Source organism: Meles meles, chromosome 11 (genome assembly GCF_922984935.1).
Source record: "Meles meles chromosome 11, mMelMel3.1 paternal haplotype, whole genome shotgun sequence".
NCBI lineage: Eukaryota > Metazoa > Chordata > Mammalia > Carnivora > Mustelidae > Meles > Meles meles.
The window spans coordinates 51,593,428-51,617,912 of NC_060076.1; the positions used below are offsets into that span (position 1 = coordinate 51,593,428).

Here is a 24,485-nt window from a genome sequence, read left to right on the forward strand (position 1 = left end):
AAAATATTCCAATCATAAAAAGTGCAGGGAATAATAAAAAACTTTTTTTTTGCAACTTACTAGCCATTTAAACATATATTAACATCTTACTTACCATGATCTTTTTTGAAAAATAAAATATTACAGATATGGTTAAAGTGTACCATGCACAGGGTCCCAACCTGATCTCCTTCTTTTCTGCCTATGCAGAGAGTAACCAACATTACAAAGCTGGAGTAAATTTTTCCCACCCTTGGTTTATACATCATCATTTGCTTTAAACATTATCCAATAAATATTTATGTGATACTAAAATTAATATAAATTGTCCATTATAAAGTAGTATCGTTTTCCCCTCAACATTATATTTTTGAGATTGATCCAATGCATATAGATCTAGTTATTTATTTTAACTGCTTCTAGAGCATCTTATTTTGTGACTAAACCACCAATAGCTCATCCACTTACCTTCTAATGAATATTTAAGGTTTTCTTTCAGTTGTAGGCTGAAACATTCAATATTTCATTGAACATCTGTGTAATTGTTTCTCTAGGGTAGGTTTCAAAAGGGAAATTGGTGGGATTTGGGCTATGCTTATACTCAACTTTATAGACATCAGAAAGTTGCGCTTCAAAGTGGCCCCATCAATTTGTACCCTAACAGCAATACAGGAGTTTCTTACTACCTTTCTTCCTCGCTGATACTGCCTTGGTTGGTTCTTTTAATTTTTTGCCACTACGATGGGTACTGAATGCTGTTGTTTTAGTTTATAAATCCCTGATGACTACTAACATTGAAAATAGATTGTTAATGAGTATTAGCATGCCACTGATAAACTGTTCACATTTGACTTATTTTACATCTTTTTCAGACTTTTGTTCCTATAGTTTTATTATACTTATGAGCGGTATCTTTCAAAAATTACATTTCCAATTGGTCAACACTACTGCCAAATGGAGCTGTTATTGCTCTATCTCAAGTTGTTCTGAGAAATTTGTATAAACTCCCTACAGAAAGGTGCCTGATGCATATTTGGTCTTCTCTAAGCTTCCTCTGCCTTCACAGAAGTGTAGAAATGATGTAGACTACTTGTTTAGAATACCAAATAATCAGAAAATGTGAAGTTGTGTAAAATATTCATATGCTGAAGTTACAGTATTTTTTTTCAATAGTTCATGACCAGTAGAGTCAGAATGCATTAGCTAAGTCTTGCAAGTGCAGGCAAATAAAATATTTAAAACCCTCACAGGGTGACATATTATATATACTTTGTATGGTGTTCTGATTTTTTTCTCAGTGATATCATATTATATAACTTGAAGTGGCAAATGTACTAGAAACCAAATCTAGTCTTTCTGTCTCAGTATATCTTCCCATGGGACAGCCAATTCACATTACACCCATAAGGATGTCACAAAAATCACAGACTGAATGGGAATGCACTTCCACTTTTAAAACACCTGTCTCCTTCAATATCACCGCGTATTTCTTCTCTGCATAAAATCAGTTAAGAAAAAAAAATGCACTAGTTGCTAATCAATAAGGCTTTATGAAGCTGTGTGCCACTTTGAGTGTTGTGTTTGCAATGAAAAGTTAATTCCTGGTTCTCCTTATTCTACAAGTACTGAGGGGAGACAGGTAGATCCAACCACAGTCTTAGGACAAGTCAAGAGGGGGTGGAATCAGGTCGGGTGAGAAGACCCTGGTGAGAGATCAACAAATTTTTAAATTTGTTTTAAAAACATTTAATCGCTCACATTCAGTAACTTAAATGCTATTGACACAGGGCTACTTTCTTGTGTTTATCTATACTAAATGCTCAAAAAATATTAGCCGGCTTAGAAGTACAATTAAGCAATGAAGTTATTATCTTCAGATGTTAGCAGTTAAATTCCACTGTTTCCTCTCCCTTGGCAGGTTGGGGAGGAGGTTGGTGAACACCTTGAGAACATATGGGAATGGTTATATTACGTTTTATATAAGTGTTTATGTGTTGGTTGAACTCATTTTTCAGTTCATAGAAATAATACTTGTCCCCACCAGTTCCCCCATCTCAACTAAGGAAGAAAAAAATAATTTACTTTAAAGCAGAACCATTTTTAATCAATTGGATTTTTTATTTCAGTTGAGCTTCAGAGAATTACTGACTTGACCTTAAAAACAAACTCCCTTTTCACACATGATTATGAAAAAATAGGCCTTTCTGAGGGTCCCCCTCCTGAAAGCTCACCTCTATTTTCCCAGTCATTAAAGGAACACTCTACCCTCGATTGAAATAACTTACGATTTATTTTATAATAAAGTATTATTAAATAAGAAATCACTTAAATGACTTTCATTTTGTACAAAGGTACAAGAGTGGCTTAGAAAAACTGCTTTGTGAACCCCAAGTCTGCAGGCAAGTGAGGTTTGCATTAAATTACCTACTGAAAGAAATCTCATTCTGTAGTGAATTTCATGTTAATTATCGTCTTAATTTTGTATCCAGCTGACAACCAAAGCCAACGGGGCCTGTTTCTCGACTATTCCAATATTGAATAACGGCCTTTGACAAACATCCTATTTTTGCAAACAATGCAAATTACATACATACAGTTTCGGACAAGGATTAGAAGTTTCTAGATTCTAGACAAACAACTCCCTTACTCTGCTTTTCAAAGTGTGGACAATGGAATTAGCCCCTGGAGAGAAAGTTTCTAGTCGGAAACTAGAAAGTTTTCCTAACGCAATGTAGAAGACAATTCGTGCCGCAAGGTCTTGGTTGAGGAAGTGTCATTTTAACGTCAAAAATGACCAAAATAGGGGCGCCTGGGTGGCTCAGTGGGTTAAAGCCTCTGCCTTCAGCTCAGGTCATGATCCCAGAGTCCTGGGATCAAGCCCCGTATCAGGCTCTCTGCTCAGCAGGGAGCCTGCTTCCCTTCCTCTCTCTCTGCCTGCCTCTCTGCCTACCTGTGATCTCTGCCGGTCAAATAAATCAATAAAATCTTTAAAAAAATTAAAAAAAAAATGACCAAAATAAGGTTTTAGGTAAAAGAGTTTTCCACAAGTCTGTTAAGTTAGGCTGTTTTGGTTTTCAAAAATTATTTGAAAGAGTAAAAGAAAGAGCATGAGAGAAGAAAAATTAAAGACTTAAAATGAGGATAGCAATAATTTTACCCAACAGTGTGACAAGGTGTTTCTTATTCTTAATGCCATTTCTGCCCAAAATGTTATACATACTGGGATAAATTTGTTACTTCTACAACTATAAATTTTCAATCTCCCTGCCTTCATATTCTTTATTATAAACTTATATACTGGCTTGAAAGAACATCATGGAAGATAATCCCAAATGTTCTTTCATCACTTCATTAAAAAACTGAAGTCATTCATGCAATTAATAAAAATACTTTGCATTTAGAAGGATTTTCACATTTTTTTTTTTAAGATTTTATTTATTATTTATTTGAGAGCAAGAGGGAGAGAGCGGAGGAGGGGACAGACAAGCAGTTTCTGTGTTGAGGAGAGCCCGACGCAGGGCTCAATCCCAGACCCTGAGACCATGACCTGAGCCAAAATCAAGAGTTGGACGATTAACTGACTGAGCCATCCAGGAGCCCCAGATTTTCACATATATAAGGTCCTTCTCGTGCATATTCGCCTCAGCGTGGATCCTGACCTCAAGGAGCAGGGCTGCTAACCCAGTAGGAGAGTGAGTATGATTGCCACTGGGCTACTAATGATGACTCGCTTGTAAGCAGATAGAAATGGACAGATTCTGCTCAACCATTGGGAAGTGGTTTTTGTGACCTATACCAGGAAGTTTTCTCATTGATAATTCTCCCATTCCACTTCAGAGCCTCCTCACAATGTAGCAGAGATTCATACATCTGAGCCACAAAAGGAGTTTCCAGGTTCTGGCTAATGTGACAAGTAACAATCATGTTTGAACTCTTCCCCTTAGACAAACACAGAGAGTGGTGATTCATCTTTTAATGCCTCTTCAGAAAAAATAAAGTCATACTTTAAAAGATTTATATCCTAGGATCCAAAAGAAGTCCTCAAATAGACATACCTTCAAAGAAATTGATAGAGTCTCACAAATTTATTAGGAAGCTGGATTAGCTTCTGGTATTCAGGAAGCTTTGATCTTTTCTCTTCCTTCCATTTTCTTGTACAACCCCACTTCTATATATGCTGGTAGGTAATTCCTCTTTCAGGTTAAATGCTTCCATCCTCTCCATTCTTACAATGTCAGTGGGTTTGAGAAAAACTCTGGGGCATGAACAGTTTTTATTACGATGCAAATCCAGGTAATAGTATGTAACAAAGTATTGGTGACACCCCTCAATGCCTGCCAAGTGACAAAAATTGTATTTCGTGGCACCACTATCACAGTTCCATTATGTTCATAATTAGTTAATATTATTCAATTTCCTTTATGGTGTAAATTATGTAATAATTAGGCTTGCTTCTGAGGTTTGTCCATGGTATCCACAGAGCAATACTTACGTGAGCTTTTCATAGACCCAATCTGAAGTGAGCTAACGTATTTCAGATATTGCATAACATCAAGTGGGACAAAATTTAAAGATAATTGTGAGATAATGTTCTGAGAAAGAAATAATAAAACTTAGGTGGGAAAGTGTGTGTACCACAGCAGATTACACAAAAAAAGCCTTAAGCAAACAATAAAAGTTTAAAAGACTGGCTCTGCATTTTCTGAGTTTACTGAGAAATATATATATATATATATATATGAACTTTATGAAAATTAATTATAGTACCCTTGGGAATCTTTACCACTCTTCCTGCCCATGCTGGGGCACAAGCTTTGAGAAGAATGTGAACATCTGTCATAGAGAAGATGGAAATGACAGGAACAGTAAGCGGTGGCCGCAAGTGGCCACCAAGAAAACGGATTTATTCAGTAACTAGAAGAGAAGTTTATGAGATAAATGTGCCCAAAACACCCTCTTGAGAGAGGCTGTAGGAGGCGGGATAGAGGAGGTAGAAAGAAAGCCACTTGTGTGTTTGCTTTGGACATGTTTCTTTCTTTCTTTAAAGACTTATTTGTTTATTTATTTGTCAGGGAGACACAGAGAGAGCACAAGCAGGGGGAGCAGCAGGCAGAGGGAGAAGCAGTCTCCCGGCAAGCAAGGAGCCCAATGTGGGATTCAACCCCAGGATCCTGGGATCATGACCTGAGCCTAAGGCAGAGATGCTCAGCTGACTGAGCCCCCCAGGCACCCGCCTAAGTCATTATATTCTGACAGCAAAGGAAATCCACTGGGCTCCTCAAATTCCAGCCTGAGCGCTTTCCAGCACGAGGTCACCACCCTGAAGAGGCACACTTAAAACTTTCAGAAGTTCTTTCCGATTCTCACAATAAAGCACAGATGACAAATTACAGCTCTATTTGCAAGTAGAGAGGATCCTGGCTCTTGACATCTCCAGTCAACTATGCTACTTGTTTTCATTTCAGAGCTCATTATGGAGACTTCCAATTTTTTTTTTTTTTTCAAAACCACCACCAGAGAAACAAACTTTCATAAAATAAATATGACTAACACTTTGAAGTAAAAATAGCCACAAAGAAACCAGGATGGGAAGATGGTGGAATTTCCATTGACTCATCAAACAATTTATATATAAATCTCCTTTTTCCTTCTTCATTCACTTAAATTACTACCATTTCTTGTTCAGACTCACTGGCAAAACATCAGTGATTTTCATGTGAATCCTTCGCAGGTTGCCCCAGACAAACTTAAATGCTGGACTGAAAGGTTTGCAGCTAGCCAGACCCAGGAAGGGATATAAAGCTACCCCCACAGTCTGTCCACTGAGCTCTCACTTTGCTTCCCTCTCCTCACGGATATGAGAAAATACCATTCAAACCTCTTCACATTTGCTAAAACCAACCACCACCGCAAGTCAGAATCACCAAATGAACTTCAGTGGTAGTTCAAAGAATAAATAAAAGAGACACTCTACCAGGTCTTCAGTTTTGTGACTATTCAAGAGGTCAGACAGGAAATCTTCATGAAGGCTCTCTCTCCGAATTAGCGTAAATTCCCTCAGGAAAACAGCCCCTTGGCTCTGGTCTCCGCATACCTAGGGTGATAAGATAGCCAATTAAGCCTTCAGACAGAGCCTGGAGGGAGGGGACACTGAGGAAATAATGTCTCTGAGTTGAAGAAACTTCTTGGATGCATTTCAAGTCCGATTAGAGCAATCAAAAACAAGGCGGGCAACTACATATTAACGTGAGAGCCACTAGAATGTTCTGGCATGTGGCTCCTTGGATGGACGCCAGGGAAGTCCACTGCTAAGTTGGCACCTCTTTATTGACTGCCAAATTCAGAGATCGTTAAGTTATCTTTGAGGCCAGGTCGAGGGTAGATTTATTCTATCCGGCTATTCCTATGTATATGCCACCCAGGTATCTTGGACCCATAGGGATCAATCCCTATTTCCACGGATATGAGCATCTAGGTGAATCCTGATGTCCTGTTAACTATCTACCAGATAAGAAGAAGCTGGCCTGAGCCCACAACTGACTTCCTGAGTTATGCAAGTACTTTAGAACCAGATATACTTCAGCTACTCTGGAGGGAGGCACTGGAGAACTTTTATCTAGAGCTTATCACATACCAGGCTCTTTACCCAGCATTATCTTTCAGCAGCCCCAGGAGGTGTTTGTTATTAGCCACACTTTACAAATTAGGAACTCGAGGCAAAGAGGTTTCAGGAATTTGGCGAGTTAGTAAGTGTTGAAATGAGGACTCAAATATGGGTCTGACTCTAAAACTCCCTTCTTTTCATTATCACATTGTGCTACTGAGGTCCTCAAACCTCTGGCGGAGGACACATTGTTGAGTACAACTCCCATAAATTCAAGGGGCTGTGGATTCACCCAGGCTTCTCACTACTTCTCCAAACCCGTTTACCTACACATTACAAGACAGGACTTATATCAGCATGACTGTGGTTGCTGAGAAGACAGGAGAAACACAGAAATACACTTATTACATTAAATACATTTAATACATGGAAAACATTTAGTACAGTGATGACCTAGAGGAAGCAATCAACAGATGACTGCCATAGTTACTATCAAAAGCACGTTCTCCTTAAGGAACAATTAAAAATTTCAGCTTTTAACATACATGAAATTCTTTGACCATATTTATAATGCCCATAATAGATATTGTAAATGGGTATTGCATCATCTTCATGCTAGTATAACATTTAATTTTTATACATTTTAAATTGCACACCTTTTTATGGTATTGTTAATATCATTAGGAATATGTGGCTGTTCATATTATTAATTTATGCCTTCTTCAATGTCTGTAATAATTCATAATAAATTCAAATAATTTTAATCCTTAAACTCGTTGGAAAGGAATAGAATTTTCTGTAATTTATATGTAAATGGATTCTGTTATACAGCATAGTCAGTATCATTGGAGTAGACAGAGTCTTGGGCCCCCCAACTCCCTAGTATCCTATCTGTGAATATACTGCTTAACATGGCAAAGGGACTTGGCAGATATAATTAAGTTTACTTATTAGCTGACTTCAAAATAGAATTAGTATCCTGGATTATCCAAGTGGGCCCAGTGTAATCATAGGAGGCCTTAAAAACAACGTTCTCTGAGCTGAGGACAGGAGAGAAAGTCAAAAAGATTCAAAGTATGACAAGGACTTGACCTGCCATTTTTGACTTGAAGATCAAAGCAGGAGGCACATGGGAAGCGTGAGAGGAAAATGTGTCCTCCCAACAATGGAGAGCTTGGAAGAGGACCTTTGCCCCAGAGGAGAACTACATCTTTGCCAATACTTTGATTTTAGCCCAGTGAGACTCTAACTGGAGAATCCAGCCATGGCTGCCAGACTTCTGACCTACAGAAACTGTGAGATAACACTTGTGTCTTGTTTTCAGCCATTAAATCTGTGGTAATTTGTTATGGCAGCAATCGAAAATTGATATAATCATCAAGAGGCAGGGTCGATGAGAGGTTATCTTGTTTCTTTGCCTACACTGTTTCTTAAGAATTAGTCAGTACTGACTAAGCAGAGGTAGAATTGCAGGTAATTCTTGGAAATGGATCCTTCTGGGTAACCTAACTTATTCCTGTTACACTTAAAATTAAATTTCTCATTTCTTTTCTCATCAGGGTCAATCGTTTCTGGAGTCTGTAGTTACGTACACTTCAAAACCTGTCTTGAACCTGTAACTTCCCCCATCAGAAGCTTTCGGGGATCCTCCACTTCCGGTTGGGCACATTCCAAATTCACCGCCCTGTGCTCAAGGACTCCTCACAGCCATTCAAGTTCCAGATAAAGAGTAGCCACACTTGTGCAGCTTTTTCTCAAAAAGATCACAACCTGAGTTTAAAGTGACCTAGAATGGATGTGTTTTTGTGTCATTCTTTGCAAAAGGACTAAATGTATGCTGATCACTACTGAAGTTTCATCAATCATTTCTCCAGCAATCTTAGGCTCTTTTTAATTCTAACTCCATTATTCAAAATGGTGGCCACCTTGTCAAGCAATGTCATAGTCTTTAAAAGCTAAAAATCTGAAGAGACTAATCAACTTCTGTGCATTTTCATTGGGAGAAATTTATGCCTATGAAAAATAGGTTTCTTTTGTTAAACTGATAAAAGAAAGAGACAAAGGACTCAAATATGCTCCAAAAGAGAAAGTGAGATGTCAAATACAAAGACTGAAGATGCAATGCTACAAAAAGGAAGAATAATCAGCAAACACTTAGTTCATTTGGTTTAGGCTTTAATTCTCAATCATAGCTGTGTATTTGATTTAGAAAGCATTTCTGCCTGTTTGTATTTCCCAAGAATGTTGACATTTATAAAACTCACAACTCTTAGAAGATGCTCAACTTCCCCAATACTTTGATGTGATACTAAGGCAGAAGGTCTTAATTAAACTAAAATTCAATTTAATACTGAGAATAGATAAAAACATACAAGTTAGAGGAATGTAATTATAACCACTTTTTCCCTATAGATATCCTGTGCTTATCTGTTTCTAATTTAATTTCTATTCATGCACAATATTACTAATTAGGCAATTTAAAGTACCCAAGTTAATTTGATCATTATTAAGTTAGTTTTGAATATCTGTATCTATCAAACCATGGATAATAATTTTTATAGTCTGTGTGTTTTAGAAATACTGTTACAATGAAGGAGATATATAAATATATAAAGATATATAAATATGTAAATCTTAGACTTCTATTTCTAACTGATTTTCAAAATGATTACTTAAATCCAAAGTAGTGAGACACCTGGGTGGCTCAGTCATTAAGTGTCTGCTTTCGGCTCAGGTCATGATCCCAGGTTCCTGTGATCGAGTCCCGAATTGGGCTCCCTGCACAGCAGGAAGCCTGCTTCTCTCTCTCCCACTCCCCCTGCTTGTGTTTCCCCCCTCACTGTGTCTCTCTCTGTCAAATAAAAAAAGAAAATCTTTAAATTGAACAATCAATCAGTCAATCCATCCAAAGTAATATCTTTTATTCATTTGGGTTTTTTTTTTTTCCAGTTATTCATATGTACACACATTTACTCAAGTACTACCAAGTGCCAGGAGCTGTATTATTGGATGTAGTTCTTCCTTTCAGGGCACTGTCTCATGCGCACATGGATGTGACAGAGTCTACTAGACGCTCACCAAAAGCTATCATCTTCTCATCACGACTGGTACACCTAAAGCCCATTTTCTAGCCTCCTCTGCAGTGACGGTGGCCAAGGCTGAGTTTTAGCTTGTCGAAGTGACTGGTGATACACTAGGACTACTCATAAAAGTCTCCCACATTCCTTCTGTGCTCTGTTGCCCTCAGGTCTGTCTGGAATGGAGACAGCCTCAGGGAAATCCTGACGTCAATTGTTAAAGGTGTCAGAGGTTCCATTAGCCTGACTCCCTGAATGACTGTATGCAGGAAGGCCGTCCCATGACCTGTTCCCTTACCTCATATTGTAACATGATCAAGAAGTAACAGTTACTGTGTTGGAAGGTGCCCATGTTAGACACTATTTGTTACTATGGCTAACCTGCTCTTAATACAATGAAAAAATTCTAAGTAAGCACAGGATGCCGGGAGAATACAGAGAAAGGTTGATTACCTCCCGGAAGAAGGATTATGAGAGACTTTAAAGTGAGGTTAAAGGAAGAGTCAGGATTTACTAGCCTGACAAGAGGAAGGGGAGGGGGGTGGGGATGATTCTTGCTCCAGAAAGGGGGAAGAGCCTGAGGAAAGACATTAAGGCTTGAGACACCTTGTTTGTGTTTTATGAAATCAAGCATGGGCAAGAGTCTGGAAGTACAAGAGAGCATGGGACGGTGACAGATTATGAATTATGCTCACTGAAAGACTGAAGCAGCCAGTCTTGCTTGGGCTTGTGAGGAGGTAAGACTGGAGATGAGGGAGCCAGTTTCAGATCATGAGAACTCAAGAAGACCTGAGGGGCTGGGAGGAATGGAAAGGACCAGAAAGTCTGATGGCCAGCTGAATGCAAGTGATAAGTCTCAGGTTATGTCTTTATTTTCTGCCTGGATTTTACCAGAAGAGCAAAGTGGATAGGAGCCCTTACAAAAAACAGAAAATACAGCAGGAGGAGCAATTATGTGAGTTAGATGGGAAGTCTGGTTCCAGAGAAGTGGAGCTTAAGTGGAGCCTTAGGCAAAGGAAGCTGAGCTTTGGGCACTACAAGGAGACCGGTCCAGAGATGATGTGTAAGTGTTGGCATCATATGGGGAGTAGATGATAAGTTGGGGTGAATGAGGTTGCCAAGAGAAAGTATGACGAATGTGAGGGTACAAGCTGAGTTAAGAACCATCTGGGGAGAACAGATACATAACATGTAGCATGGGTCTATCTCTAATGGTCTAGTTATGCCGACAGAAATTATTAACAAGGACAATCCAAACATACTGCATTTCATCATTTTTAGGCATTCCTCTATTGGTTTTCCGTGAAAACACATTCAAGACAACATTACATTCAACTTGTTACAAATAGTTTCTTGAGAACCACCTATGATTCTTTGGTCTATCAATCCCTAGCCTCTGGATTCAACTAAATGTTGACTGAAACTTGAAAATTTCTGGATAACTCACAGTTTGAAAATTCTTTTTCCCATGGTTAGACCAAGTTTCCTGATTCTCGGTTTGGAAAATACGGTTACTTGACACCTGATATGGCAACACTCCCCTTGCAGTTATAAGGTAGTTAGCATATTATAAAAGACGCAGCGAAACTGGCACCCCATTATGTTTTAGATGCAATGGTGTTAGTTTTGCAGTCAGAAAACAGAAATGTGAGAAGGGGAGGAATTTTACACATGGCCAGTGCTGACGTTAGGATTAGGAATCAGAGACAGTGTCTCTAAAAAAACTCAAGTCTCAGGGGCCTGGGTGGCTCAGTCATTAAGCATCTGTCTTTGGCTCAAGTCATGATTCCAGGGTTCTGGGACCAAGCACCGTGATGGGCTCCCTGCTCAGTGGGAAGCCTGCTTCTCCTTCTCCCACTGCCCTGCTTGTGTTCCCTCTCTCACTGTCTCTCTCTCTCTCTGTCGTTATTTATTAATAAATCCAAAATTTAGTAATTTTAATTTATTAATGTTATTAATAAATTATTAACAATATTCATAATATTAATAAAAATATTTTTTAAGAAATAAAATCTTAAAAAAATAAAAAATAAAAAATTCAAGTCTCTGTAGGATTCAAACTGGGCTATTCACCTATAGGAATGAACAGGGCAAGAAACAAGTAATCATGACTGAGTCACCTGTTTCTCCAGGATTTCTAGACTCCTGAGGACTGTTCCTCAGGAAGCACAAAGACTGTCATGTGCTAGAATTTGTACCTTATGGGGACGATCTCCAAGTATAGTCTCATTTCCTGCTTCAAACACTGACTCCTCTTTCTGGTCCTTGGCACACCGGGGTACTCCTTAGAGAACCCAGGAATGTAGAAATACCAGCTCCCAGAATAGAGTCTCATTAGATCCAGAAAGGCATGGAAGCAATTTATTATTGTTTATGTGCTCTCGAGTGGGGCTGAGCGATCAAACATAAAGAGATTTTAGGGAGGGACATAGGTAAAAACAGGAAACAAGGAAGTCTTTCAAGTAGCTCTCTATTCTTCATCCCCTGAGAGGGAAAAGGAGGTAAAGGTAGTTTAAAATGAAAAACAAAAGTCACTGAATAATAACGAAAGGTTTTACATTTGGCTTTAGGATGTAGTCAGAAACTCAAACTATGTCAACTTTTGTCTCCTGCTTCACACTCACTCCCATCATAACCTGGCACCAAGCATTCCCCTGCTTGACCTGATTCTTGGTGGCTCCAGAGAATACTGATTAGTATTCTGACCCACAGTTGTCGGCTCACGATAAACGCAATTGGTGGAAGAAAAGCTAGGAATCCACCCCCCACCCCCCACCCCCTGCCCACCGAATGTCCTACTTATTAGAAGTTTGCTCTATGGGTTGTGACTAGAATTTGGAATGTGAAATCACAGAGCAACTGGTTCAAATTTTGGAATCTCCGCCATCATTAAGGAAGAGCTGAAATTTCTATAGCAATTGCAATGTTGATGATAGGAATGGATTATGGCCAGAGCTTTGAAGCAACTATAATGTTCTTATGACTCCAGGAGAAGCAACCATTGGCTTCCAGGCTGGGAGAAAGGGATGTGGAAATAATAGAAGTTTAAACATGTAAAGACGCCCTCAAATTATCAGTTTACTGTTGTTCTTTCTTCGTTTAGTTTTTCTGTGAAAACTGAAAGGTAGCTAAATTCATGTCCCATGGGTCAGATTTAGGTTTCAATATGACTTACAAAGTATAGCACTGAGAACCACACCTTTTTTTCCTACCAAAAGGATTTTGTAACATCTATTTATGTCTGCATTTTGGTTCTTACTTTACTAAGAATTAAGATAGTGAAGCTATAAGTTCTCACTAGATTAGAAAAATCATCTAAACAACTTAGGTAACTGGCTCCTGCGTTGTCTGAATAAACACCTATATTTAGATGCCAATGGACACTGAAATGATTGGTGTCAGGGTCATGAGCACAAGTGACATTTAAATGCTTACTGAATAAATAAATGAATGGGAAATTTCCTTGGACGCTCAAAAATCTCTAGCTCCAGTTCTGAGAAACCCTATCAAATAATAGGAGGAAGTAAGAATTTATATGGACTCCAAGAGCCCAAAGGTAGCTCGGCTCCCCAATATCAATACCATCTGATCCTCAGAATCAAAGCGACTCAGAGACCAAGGGAAGGAAGAGAAAATCTGTTCCCAGTCTAAAAGTATGAGTAACTTCTGGTTTGAAGGAAATCAAGCCAAAGGATGAATATCCTATCACTAGCCCCTAAAATATTGATACACTAAGCCAAAAACAAGAATAGTGCTAAATGAAATCTGGGGACTAAATATACTAAGAAGTAGACTCTAAATAAAAATAAATATAGATATTTCTAACTTTACTAAAGATCCTGACATTTGGTAACAAATTGAGTTTGCCTGACATTAGTAAATTCCATTTGGCAATAAACAAGGGTCCCTGATATGGAAAAGGAAATTAATAATTTTACAGTCTATTCATGTTAGGGCTATGCTAATGGACATAAATACAATGAAAAACAAAACAAAACAAAATCCAGCCTACTTTCAATGGCTCCCCTTCCATTAATCCCTATAACTTCATTCCTGCTAGGAATATTCAAATATAGTAAGATGGGAAAATGAATAAACAGTAATTTGATGTAAATGAAAAAATTATGGGCATATAATGTTACTAAAGAAATTTCCTCATTATAATGCAGAAAAAGTATTTCAGACACTTATGAGACTATGTCCCAAAGTAATGGTATTTGTAAATATTTCCAAATTCACAGTTACCCGTCCAAAGAGGCTCAATCAACTTACGCTGAGATCAGCAACTGTGTGTGCCCATGTTCACAAATGTGTCGAGAGAGCAGGGAAACACCATCACTGAATAAACTGCTTTCATTGTTGGAAGAGCCCACTTAGAAAATCATCTGCTTATCTCTGAAAGTATTGTTAGTTGTTTTATGGTGGGGGAGCGGGGGGCGACTCAATCTCTTTAGACGGACACTTGGTGATGAGAACAAAGCTATCCGTCCCTACTACTGCCACAGCAGGCTTGTCTGTGAAAATGAAAAAGTTCTTGAAGTGGCTTCAGGTGTCCCCAGCTAATGGCTGCCAACTCTGTGAGCTGATTAGCAGTGTTATACTCCCTCAAGGAAAGGCTAAATTCCTTGAGGAACTCCTTGGGAATAAATGATTCCCAAGAAGACTGGTTGGGGGAGTGAATAAAAACATTCTCATAACCATATTTAAGCCACTGACATTTATATACCTAGTGTTTGGAGTTTAAAGACATTTCAGTATTCTGTTTGTTCTTTTACCAACTTTAATTACCATTTCTAAGGATTGTAAAGATAATTGCTAAACAGTTAAAGCAGAAAGAAGTGAGATGGAACATACTGGTCCAAAGTGCTCTGCTGGGCCTCATAATTCCTGGTACAGATGTTCATGCTTAGTTCAGGTCTCATTTAGGGTAACAGCTATAATATGGTTTGAGGCAAGGTGACCAGATGTAGAGGAATTTAAAGATCTGTCCCAGAATGTCAATGAAAAGAAACTCCATTACCCTAGCAAAATAACCTTTACGCTGTGGGGTAGGGGGGAGTAATGCTTAAAGAGATCTACTTTATCTTTAAGGTAGATAGATAGCGACCTTGACAAGGCAAGGAGTCATTAAAACAACAACGGCGGCAAAATGAGAAATGAACAAACACATATAGAGAAATGTACCCTCACAGAACAATGTGTAAAAAAAAAAGTAGCAGCAAAAAGAATTCCATCAAAGGGTACAGAGGCACTGTGTATAATGTGGGCTCGATCTGCAGGTGAGCTATGGTGTTTCCATAACTGATTGTAGGCATGAGCGCTGAAATTGAAGCACTAGAAAGAACTCTGGAGACCCTCTTCACCAGCCTCTTATCTTTTCAGAGGAGGGGAAACATCCATTGCCTTCTTGGGCCATCAGGTAGAGAAAAGATGTGGGTTTTGAGACAAAGCCCATGACATACATGATGGCAAAGGAGCCAAATAACTCAAAGAAGGCAACAATTTTCCCAAGAAATGTAGTAAATTCTCTTCTTCCTTAGCTTCCTCAAACAGGTTAAGACACATTATACCCAATTCCTACCAAGTGGGGAGTGGAGTACAATTTCCAAAGTTAGGAAATGGTAAAAGATGGTAACAGCTGTGACTCAGATCTACACTTAGACAGCGAAAGAACATACAAAACAGAAAAGGTGGAATTCCCTGTATTTTACTCCCAAGTAGAAGGGCACATTATTGTCACATCTTCTAAAGACAAGGAGAGACAGATATGGTCTTAAAATTGCTCCTGTGTACTTAGGTTTATGTTTTAAATCTGACATGCAAAATTAAACACTCATTAATGCAAGAATTAAGAGAGTTGAGCAGTTAGAGGAGAATTGTAAGATGAAAAAAAGGAAGAACATAAAGGCTCCTACATACACACTGTGGTGGTAGGAATCAATCTTCTTTAGCTGTATACTTGGCAATGTTTATGTAGATCAACCTTATCATCCAGGCTTTTCTAAAGTTGCTTAGCTGAAAGGAGTTGAAATGTGGTATTTCCCCTGGTATCTCTCATATTGTGAATCAAAATGAAGATTAATTATGGCAGAAATTCTGTCTTTGCTCTTGCTTAGTTTATATTAACTCCTTTGGAGGCCATAAAGATGTGCCAGTCAGATCTCCTGCTGCAGAAAGCTTCATCATAAGATGGCCCAGATGTACGCTGAATCCACTTCCCTCTTACCTAGAGACTGCTTCCAGCCCTACACTATACACAGCAGATACCAAAGCAGCTCTATGCCCAAGAGATGGGGAGATCCTCATCCTCACCTATGACAGGTGACTTCTGCTGTAGGACCTTCTACTGGCTGGCCAAACCCTCCTCAACACTGCACTGTGGGCTGAGACCCTTCTTATTTGGTTTTCTTTCTTTCCTCCACTGGGGACAGTGAATTGCAGTCATCCATTTGCTCTTTGGCCTCCTCTTTTCTCCCATTAATCCTTTTGCATTCTTAATCTTGTCTTGATATCTGTTTCTGGATTTCAGCTAACACAACTTCTCTTCTTCCCAAGTGCTATGGGATTGAAACTCATATTTCCAATTCACCATCCCTATCTATAGCAAAAAGGCCACCCGGTCTCCATAATGCCAAATAAATGGTGAGAACACCTGGGTTTCTTTTCATTCTCTCCGCCACTGAAGTCTCAGCTAGTTCTCTACAGTGCTGGGAAATAATGATCAAAATTGGTGGATAAGAGACAGTTCTGATTCTGCCTCCTGGTTCCTCACCCAGACCTCCTACACCCAGCTCTAAGTTCACCCCTATTCTAGCAAGTTTCTTTGTCCTACTATGGAAATGTAGGATAGTACATCCAATACTTACTGTATTCAGTTGGCCCAATGGCTTTAATTGCACACAGAAGTATCAAGGTGATAAGTTAAAGCATTTTCTAGACAAATCAACTCTTACTGTTTCATGAACTCTAGAAGCTTCTCTATCCCTGGCTAGAAGTCTTATCAAAAGGGGGAAAAAAAAGGATAGTATGGACCCATGTAGATTTACTTCCCCTTTAAGGAAATATTCAAAGCACAGTTCTATGGGTATTGCTTTAATAGTAGTAGTGTCACTCCGATCATGTGAGTTCACCACACCCTCCCCAACCAGCACACACATACCCCATGGCCCAGTCTCTAAGAAATGTAAACAGAAAGAATTGGGAGAAATGTCTATCAGTATTTAAATTGTATACGTATCTTAAAGAATTTCAAATATTTACTCAGTTTCTCAAGAAAATGACCAAGAAATGGGGAGGTTTACACTTAACGCATAGCAAGCATTCTTTCAATGTCCACTCTTCCCTCCACACCCTTATCTGTCATTCTCAATGTACTTCATAGAGATGGCAGCTGGTTCTTCAAAACTCTTGTCTCTCAACTTCCAAGTTATTTCTGAAATTCAGCCCATGTATTTCTTGGGGAAAGAGACGTGGAACACTGAATATATTTGTCACATAAATGTACTATCACTTTCTCATATATTAATAATAATTTGTTCCTACTAAAGCAGCATAATCTTTGTAAGGAAATGAAAGCATCCGAAAGGTATAAATGCATGTGATATTTATGTATGATTGTGTATATGTGCATGTGTGTTGCAAATATCTCAATGTGACCCAAAAATGGGAGACCCAGGTACCTGACAGGTGATGGGTCTGTTTGGATGGGGTAAGGAGGAGCCTCTTGGAAGAGGATTCATTTCAGCTTGGTCTGGACTCAGAGCCTTGGATATTAAAGAAAAAAAAAGAACAACTCTACACTCAACATAGTAATTATTATTACTCAGATTTCTTCGGGGCAGGGAGCCTTTAAGTAAAAAACACAAAGGGGTGGCACTAAAAACCAAGCATGAAAGCTAACAAAGCATGGAAGCCTGCTTTCCCATTTGACCGGTGGGAGATCTGGCCCCTCCAGACTTAGAGCATCAGGGGCATGGACCAGCAAGAGTGCCCAGCAAGGACAGGGCCTCTACCAAGGGAGACAACAGCACCTGCAGAAAGGATAGGGATACCCAGGTGAAAGGGGGATGGGCGTTGTGGCAGGAAGTGAATCAGCCGTGACCACTACCGACAGTTACATGCTGTTTCCACTCAACTTCTCAGGTATAGAAGTCTTGACAGTGGATAACGCCATAAAGGCTGGAACAGGGAAGGAAAGAAAATGGTGGTCTTTCCATGGTAGTGAACAGTTCTTGTTCGTAGGTACCACTCATGGAGGCAGCCCAAAAGGACAAGGGCTTGCAAAGATCTCAAAGGTTTACAGTAAAAGGTAGAGCAAAATTAAGTCATATTCGTCATTTAAGCTAATGATAATGTGACTCTTGTATAAATTGTTCACTGAAATAGCCTTGGGATCACCAATTATATGCCCCCATATATATACACACTACCTTTCCTCTTGACCATGAAGTTATTATTATATGTGTTGCCAAAGCAAACACTTGACCACGGATTTATTAAAAATAATTTTTACTGCCAATTTTCACAATCCATATTTGGGTTTATACTAAAAGAAAAAATCAATAGAAAGCCAGCAATGAAATACTTTTTCTTATTTTCTATACTATGAAAAATGAGCTCAGTGGAGCCAGGTCATGTTCAATTGGATCTAGTTCTTGATGTTGGTGTCCATTTTCAATACTTCCCAAGGGGTAACTATTCTCTAAAATGGTCTCAACTGAACCATGTGCCCGGGTTGTACTAACTATTTTCCAATATGGTCCCAACTGAACCATGCCTTCTAGAATGAATGAACATGTATAGTGTCTCCACCCCCCTCCACTGCCCCCTACATACACACTAAATCTGGGCTGGCTCTGTGACCTGCTTTAACCAAAAGAATAAGGTAGAGATGGCATCATGAGAGTTTAGGGCCAAAGAGTGTTGAGGCCTATCAGCTTTCATTTCTGTATTTTGCAAAATTCTGGTCACCAAATATAAAGTCCACGCACCCAGCTAAGGAGGCTATGTGAAGGCACCAAATGGAGAGGGATGCATGGAATAGAAAGAGTCTTAAGACCATGTGGAGAGACACAGATATTCCAATGCCCTAGTTGAGTCCAGCTTTCTACCTGTCCGTACTAAGGTACAAGATACATGACTAAACCATCTTGGACATTCTAGTCTAATTAAGCTTCAAGATGAGTATAATCCCAGCTGATATCACATGGAGTAGAAGAAACATCCAGTTGAGCCATGAAATTTTTAACCCATGAAATTATGGGAGGTAATAATGACATAGTTATTGATTTAAACCACTAAGTTTGGGGTTAATTTAGTGCATAGCAGTAGGTAACCAAAACACCGTAGTAGCATACACTGAAGGGCGAAAGGAGAAATTTATCTTCATAGCTTATGTTTGTTTTCAGAACATACAAGGGGGGGGGCAGTTTTCCTTCTATATTATCCATATCTGTTGAAAACTGGAATCTTAAAGCTGTCATAGGAATTGACCTACAGTTGATATTCTGGGGAAAAAAAAACAATGATTTTTCGGTAGGCCCTTCTGATTTTGTGACACATCCTACAAATTTCAAGATTGGCTGCTGCTAGAAATTCCTTGTACGCTTCACTAATTTTATGTTTTGGGTAGATAATGTCAAAGCCAGCCAGTGATACAGCCCTATCATGGATGGTGTTGTTATTAACATCATCTTCTCCAATATAAGTGACTGTAGTTCCTGTAAATACTAAGCCCTTGGAAAAAGTTTCAGTGTAATACACTTCTAGTCTCCTGTTCACTGTGTTATGCCACAGATAAATTTGGTAACTGTGAAATGACATAAAATGATTACTTCTTGGTGTAATGCCAAATGCAGGAACTCTATTCTTCATATTTTAAAGATTTTATTTATTTGAGAGAGAGTGAGCTAGGGGAGGGGCAGAGGGAGAAGGACAAGCAGACCCCCTGCTGAGTGTGGGGGTGCACTCTATTGGAGTACACTGAGATCATGACTTGAGCCAAAGTCAGATGCTTAATTGACTGAGCTACTCAGGTGCCCCTCTATTCCTCATTTTGTATTTTGAAAGGCCCCAGGCCACTGTCCTTCCAGACATCTTGTGGTAGGTAATAATTTGAAAGAATTATCTGGGTCTCTGCTCTTCATCCATTCTTCCCTGCATTTTACCAAGTACTTTTCTGCCTCATAATGTCACCATGAGTCTGTAAGCCCCAGGGCTCAGTACCACTCTCTCTATACATGTTGAGCTCTATAAATATCTGAGTAGTAAATCAATGAAGGCATTCTGTTTACTAATTGTTAATATTAGAATTTTTAGAGCTAGAAAGAGACTTAAAAATCATCTAATCTAACTCTCTCTGGAGCCCAGAGAAAAGACAATGACTTTCCCAAGAGCATATATTTGATTTGTGAAAGTCCAGGCTACCATGCAGATTTCTGGATGTCAGTCCCATGCTCTGCCACCCCAGAACTCCAGTGTCCATCTCCCATGTCTGGGTTGTCCCTCCAAATAGCTGGCAATTAAAGGATGTGGATGATATGGAATCAATGGACTACAAGACCAATGAATCAAAAGTGAAATGTGGCTAATTGAAATGCGGGCTGCTGTTAAAAACAGAGTATAAGAAACAAACTCTCTCTCTTCGCAGATGACATGATTCTTTATATGGAAAACCCCAAAGACTCCACCCCCAAACTACTAGAACTCATACAGCAATTCAGTAATGTGGCAGGATACAAAGTCAATGTACAGAAATCAGTGGCTTTCTTATACAGAGTTCAAGAAACAAACATATAATAGCTTTCTTCTACTCTATGCTCAACTGACCATGAATATAGGATGCAGAGTTAATTTCTAGATGCCAAACTTTAAGGACAACTGACAAACCAACAATTTCTAAAGAAGAAAATACAATGGTACCTATCTGGAAAGCATATGATAATCAGTGGAATTAGTTAATGGTATTTTGCCTGATAAAGGGAAGAAGATTTGAGAACTATCTTCAAATACTTGAAGGATTCACTTCTTAGAGAAGTGATTCATTTCTTGCCTCAGTCCTCCACACCCCGTTCCTGATCTTCATTCCCTTCCCATCTACTTGGTTCTTACATTAGGACTTCTGTTGTCACTCCTCTGCCCTCTCCAAGCTCACCAAGGCTGGTCTTTTATCCACTTGTCCTCTGTCATCATCCTTAATGATCATATGCTCTTTCTACTTTTTTTTGGTGAAGATTTTATTTATTTATTTGAGAGAGAGCATGAGCGGAGGAGAAAGAGAAGGTCAGAGGGAGAAGCAGACTCCCCGTGGAGCTGGGAGCCCGATGCGGGACTTGATCCTGGAACTCTGGGATCATGACCTGAGCCGAAGGCAGTCATCCAACCAACTGAGCCACCCAGGCGTCCCTCATATGCTCTTTCTTGAAAGCCTCTCTCCCATGGTTTATATGACAACTGGGAATGATAGTAATTCTTTGACCATTTCTTTGATTTCTCATTTGGTAGTTCCTCCTGTGCTTCCCACCTACTAACCATAGATGATCTTGGGGCTCCATTCATGAGCATATTTTCTCCCTCTTTTCTTGCCCTAAAATTTTTATTAGCTCTCAGAGAGTCAGCCATCTCTTCTGAAAAGATGATTCTCAAACACATATATGGAAACTTGGCTCTTAAATGATCATGTCCTACACTTCCCGCATCCACAATTTGAATTTTGCCATGCCCTCCACCTAGAAAGGTTTCCTTCCATTTACTCCTGAAATTGCATGAATCTTTAAAGCCTTCTTTCTCTAAATGACCTCCCCATACCCTCTAAGTATCCATAATTTCTCCTCCACTGAATCCAGAGGTCTTGATCTTCTAGTTGAGATCTAGAGTCATGTGACCTGAATAGCATAATTCACCTCTTCCCTGTTGGGTAATATGGGTAAATTACTTAAACTGAGTCTTGGGTCCTTCAGGTGTAAATGGGGGAGAATATTACTATGTGCCTTACAGAACTATTGTGATGATTACATAGGTTAATATATGAAAAGTGATTTGTAAACTATCAAGTGATATATAAATAGAATTTGGTAGTAACATTATTACCAGTGAGGTTTTTCCCTTTTTTTTCCCCCAACAGTATGAGCTAGCAGAGTATGTCCAGTCAAATAAATTAGCATTTCCATCTTGACTGACTCACTTGGCTGGAAAAACATGCAGACATTCCAATGTAAACAGGATTGGGGAGGAGGTGTAGGAGACACATGTCATAATTTATTGAGATATGAGTCCTGGCACCTCATTTTTAAACAAAAAAGCACAACATATTATTACTTCTCTAATGGTGTGTATTTTCATCTCTTTTGTGGTCATTTGGGAACTTGTCTTACCTCCCCTACTGGTCTATAAAGATATCAAAGTCAGAGACCCTGACCTATTGATCATCCTGGAAGTCCAAGAATAATACCTTAAACATAGTATGTGTACAATATTTGCTGAATGAAAATAAATTTGGCACATCTAGTTTAAGGGAAGTGGAAGTCAGCCATAACCTATCCTGATAAAATAATTTTCAAACAATTAAATATGGTGTCTTGAGATTAAGTTGGCTAATTAGCAGGTAATGAAGATTCTGGCACTGTAAGCATTTGCACAGGACATGAAGGAAGCATTTATATAAATTCTGAGAGTCTTTCTAACTCCAAATTGTGGATTAATTAGCTAAAGTAATTGCTATTAATTCCACTGTCATTCCTCACTTCTTCTATAAATAGTAGACAAAAAATAGATGTCCAGCAACTGGTGCCAACATTTATTTCCTCGACACCGTAGTCATGGAACGGTCTTTCTGTTTGCTTGTTTTGGGCATCTTTGGAGCACTTTCTAGTTCTCAGGCATCTGAATAATGGCCTCTTTGATCATGCATTAGAATCACAGATGATAGATTATTCACACACATTTGAATATACTTATTCATCAAATAGATGGACTAGATAATGCAGAAACTACCAAAATACATTTTCTAGACTAAAACAATCTAGGTTGAGTAATTTTAAATACAGCCCGCTAAGGCCCCTCATCTCCCCAACTGCATTCCCAGTCAGCTTTTTCCCTCATTCTCTCTTGGCGCTCCCATTTTACTAGCAGCTTTCCCTTCTATGTGAATATCATTTTCTCCTGTTTCACCAAAAAAATTAAGTCGCTTATATGTGAATATCCTAAAATGACCACCTTTCCAAAACTACACACCCCTGTCCCCAAGCCCCCCTTAGTCCCACACATTAATATGTCTTTTCTCAGGCCTAAGGCAAACATCCTCTACCTGTATCTGAATTCGACTCACCAATGTTCCTGTAATGATCGTGCTCCAGTAGTTATTTCCCTCTCCTCCCCACGTACCCACATATTGTCATTATTTATCCAACCTTAACCGTTTTCTAGGTTTACCTCTTAATATGTAAAAAAAAAAAAAAAAGGAGATAGGGGCACATGGGTGGCTCAGTCAAGTAAGCATCCGATTCTTGATTTCAGCTCTGGTCATGATCTCAGGGTCCTGAGACTGAGCCCCGCATTGGGCTCCCTACTCAGGGAGGAATCTGTTTGTCTCTCTCCCTCTGCCCTTTCCCCTGCTCTCTCTCTCTCAAATGAATAAATAAAATCTTAAAAAATTAAAAAAAAAAAGAAAAGAAAAAGAGAGAGAGGAGGAAGAGGAATGAGCAAAAGAGAGAATATAACTTTTTTTTTACTCTGTGTTCCTGTATCCAACATTTTTTCCCCCATCAGCCACTTTTCTAGAAATAATGCTTTACTACACTTAATGGTACTGCAAGCTTGACCAGTAGCAACCATGCATTTTGATATCATCATCCAACTAAAATTTCTCTGGCTATGGTCATCAGCGACTTCCTAGATACCAAATATAATAGACATTGTCCAGTCTTCATCTTACATCCTTGAATCATGACTTGGTTAGCCATTGTCTTTTGTTTGAAATTAGCTTCTGCTTTCCTTCCCATGACACCACACTCTTTGAGTTTTTCTCAATCTCTCTCATGGTTTCATATTCATCAGTCCATCCCTTAAATGCTGGTGCTCTTTGTCGCTCCATCCTTACACAACTTGTGTCTTATTCTACAATTTATTCCTGGAAATTTCTTCCCTGACCATGGAGTGAGACAGCATTGATAAGATAACAACTTGCAAAACTATGTATGTCTAGCCCAAACTCCAGATACATGAGCCCAGTTACCTATTAAGTATCCACAACCAAATGTCCCATAGGTACCTCTAAATGGATATTTCAGTATTTCATCGTGTCCAGTTTTTACAAATATGCCCCTCCTCCTGCAGACTTTATCTATATTGGCAACACATCTTTCCATGTGTCTCAAGCTAGAAATCTTTTAGTCTGCCTAGAATCTTTAATCTTCCCCTTACACGAATTGATTGCCAAATTTTGTCACTGCTGTCTTCTAAATGTCTTTCTTACTTTACATTTCCAGATGTGGTCAGTTATCCTCTAGACTACTACAGGACCAGTCTTAGCAGTCTCTCTCTTTTTAATCTTATCCCTTCTTTGGTCCAACACCAGCATTGCTGCTGGAGTGAGCTTTCTAGAAAAAAAAATTCCAGTCATGTCTCTCTCTGGCATGACATTTAACAATTCTTTACATTTTCATGCAGTTCCTCACATTTTAATGTATATCAGAGTCAACAGAGGGGTCTCACTATAATGCAAATTCTGATTTAGGAGGTCAGGGTTTGGGCCTGAGATTCTGCATTTCTAACACATACCCTGATGATGCTTATGTTGTGGTCCAGCAGCCATGCTTTTAGAAGTGAGG

The 24,485-nt window shown here is 39.0% G+C and overlaps 1 protein-coding gene across 1 annotated transcript in view; it reads right to left on the bottom strand.

The window, feature by feature from the left end:
* The window catches only part of ADAMTSL1 (ADAMTS like 1), a 935,024-nt gene that overhangs the window by 669,627 nt on the left and 240,912 nt on the right, over window positions 1–24,485 (bottom strand). The window contains exon 2 of the mRNA XM_046023640.1: window positions 5,954–6,073. Coding sequence (XP_045879596.1) covers window positions 5,954–6,073 — 120 coding nt within the window. The remainder of the gene's footprint in view (window positions 1–5,953; window positions 6,074–24,485) is intronic.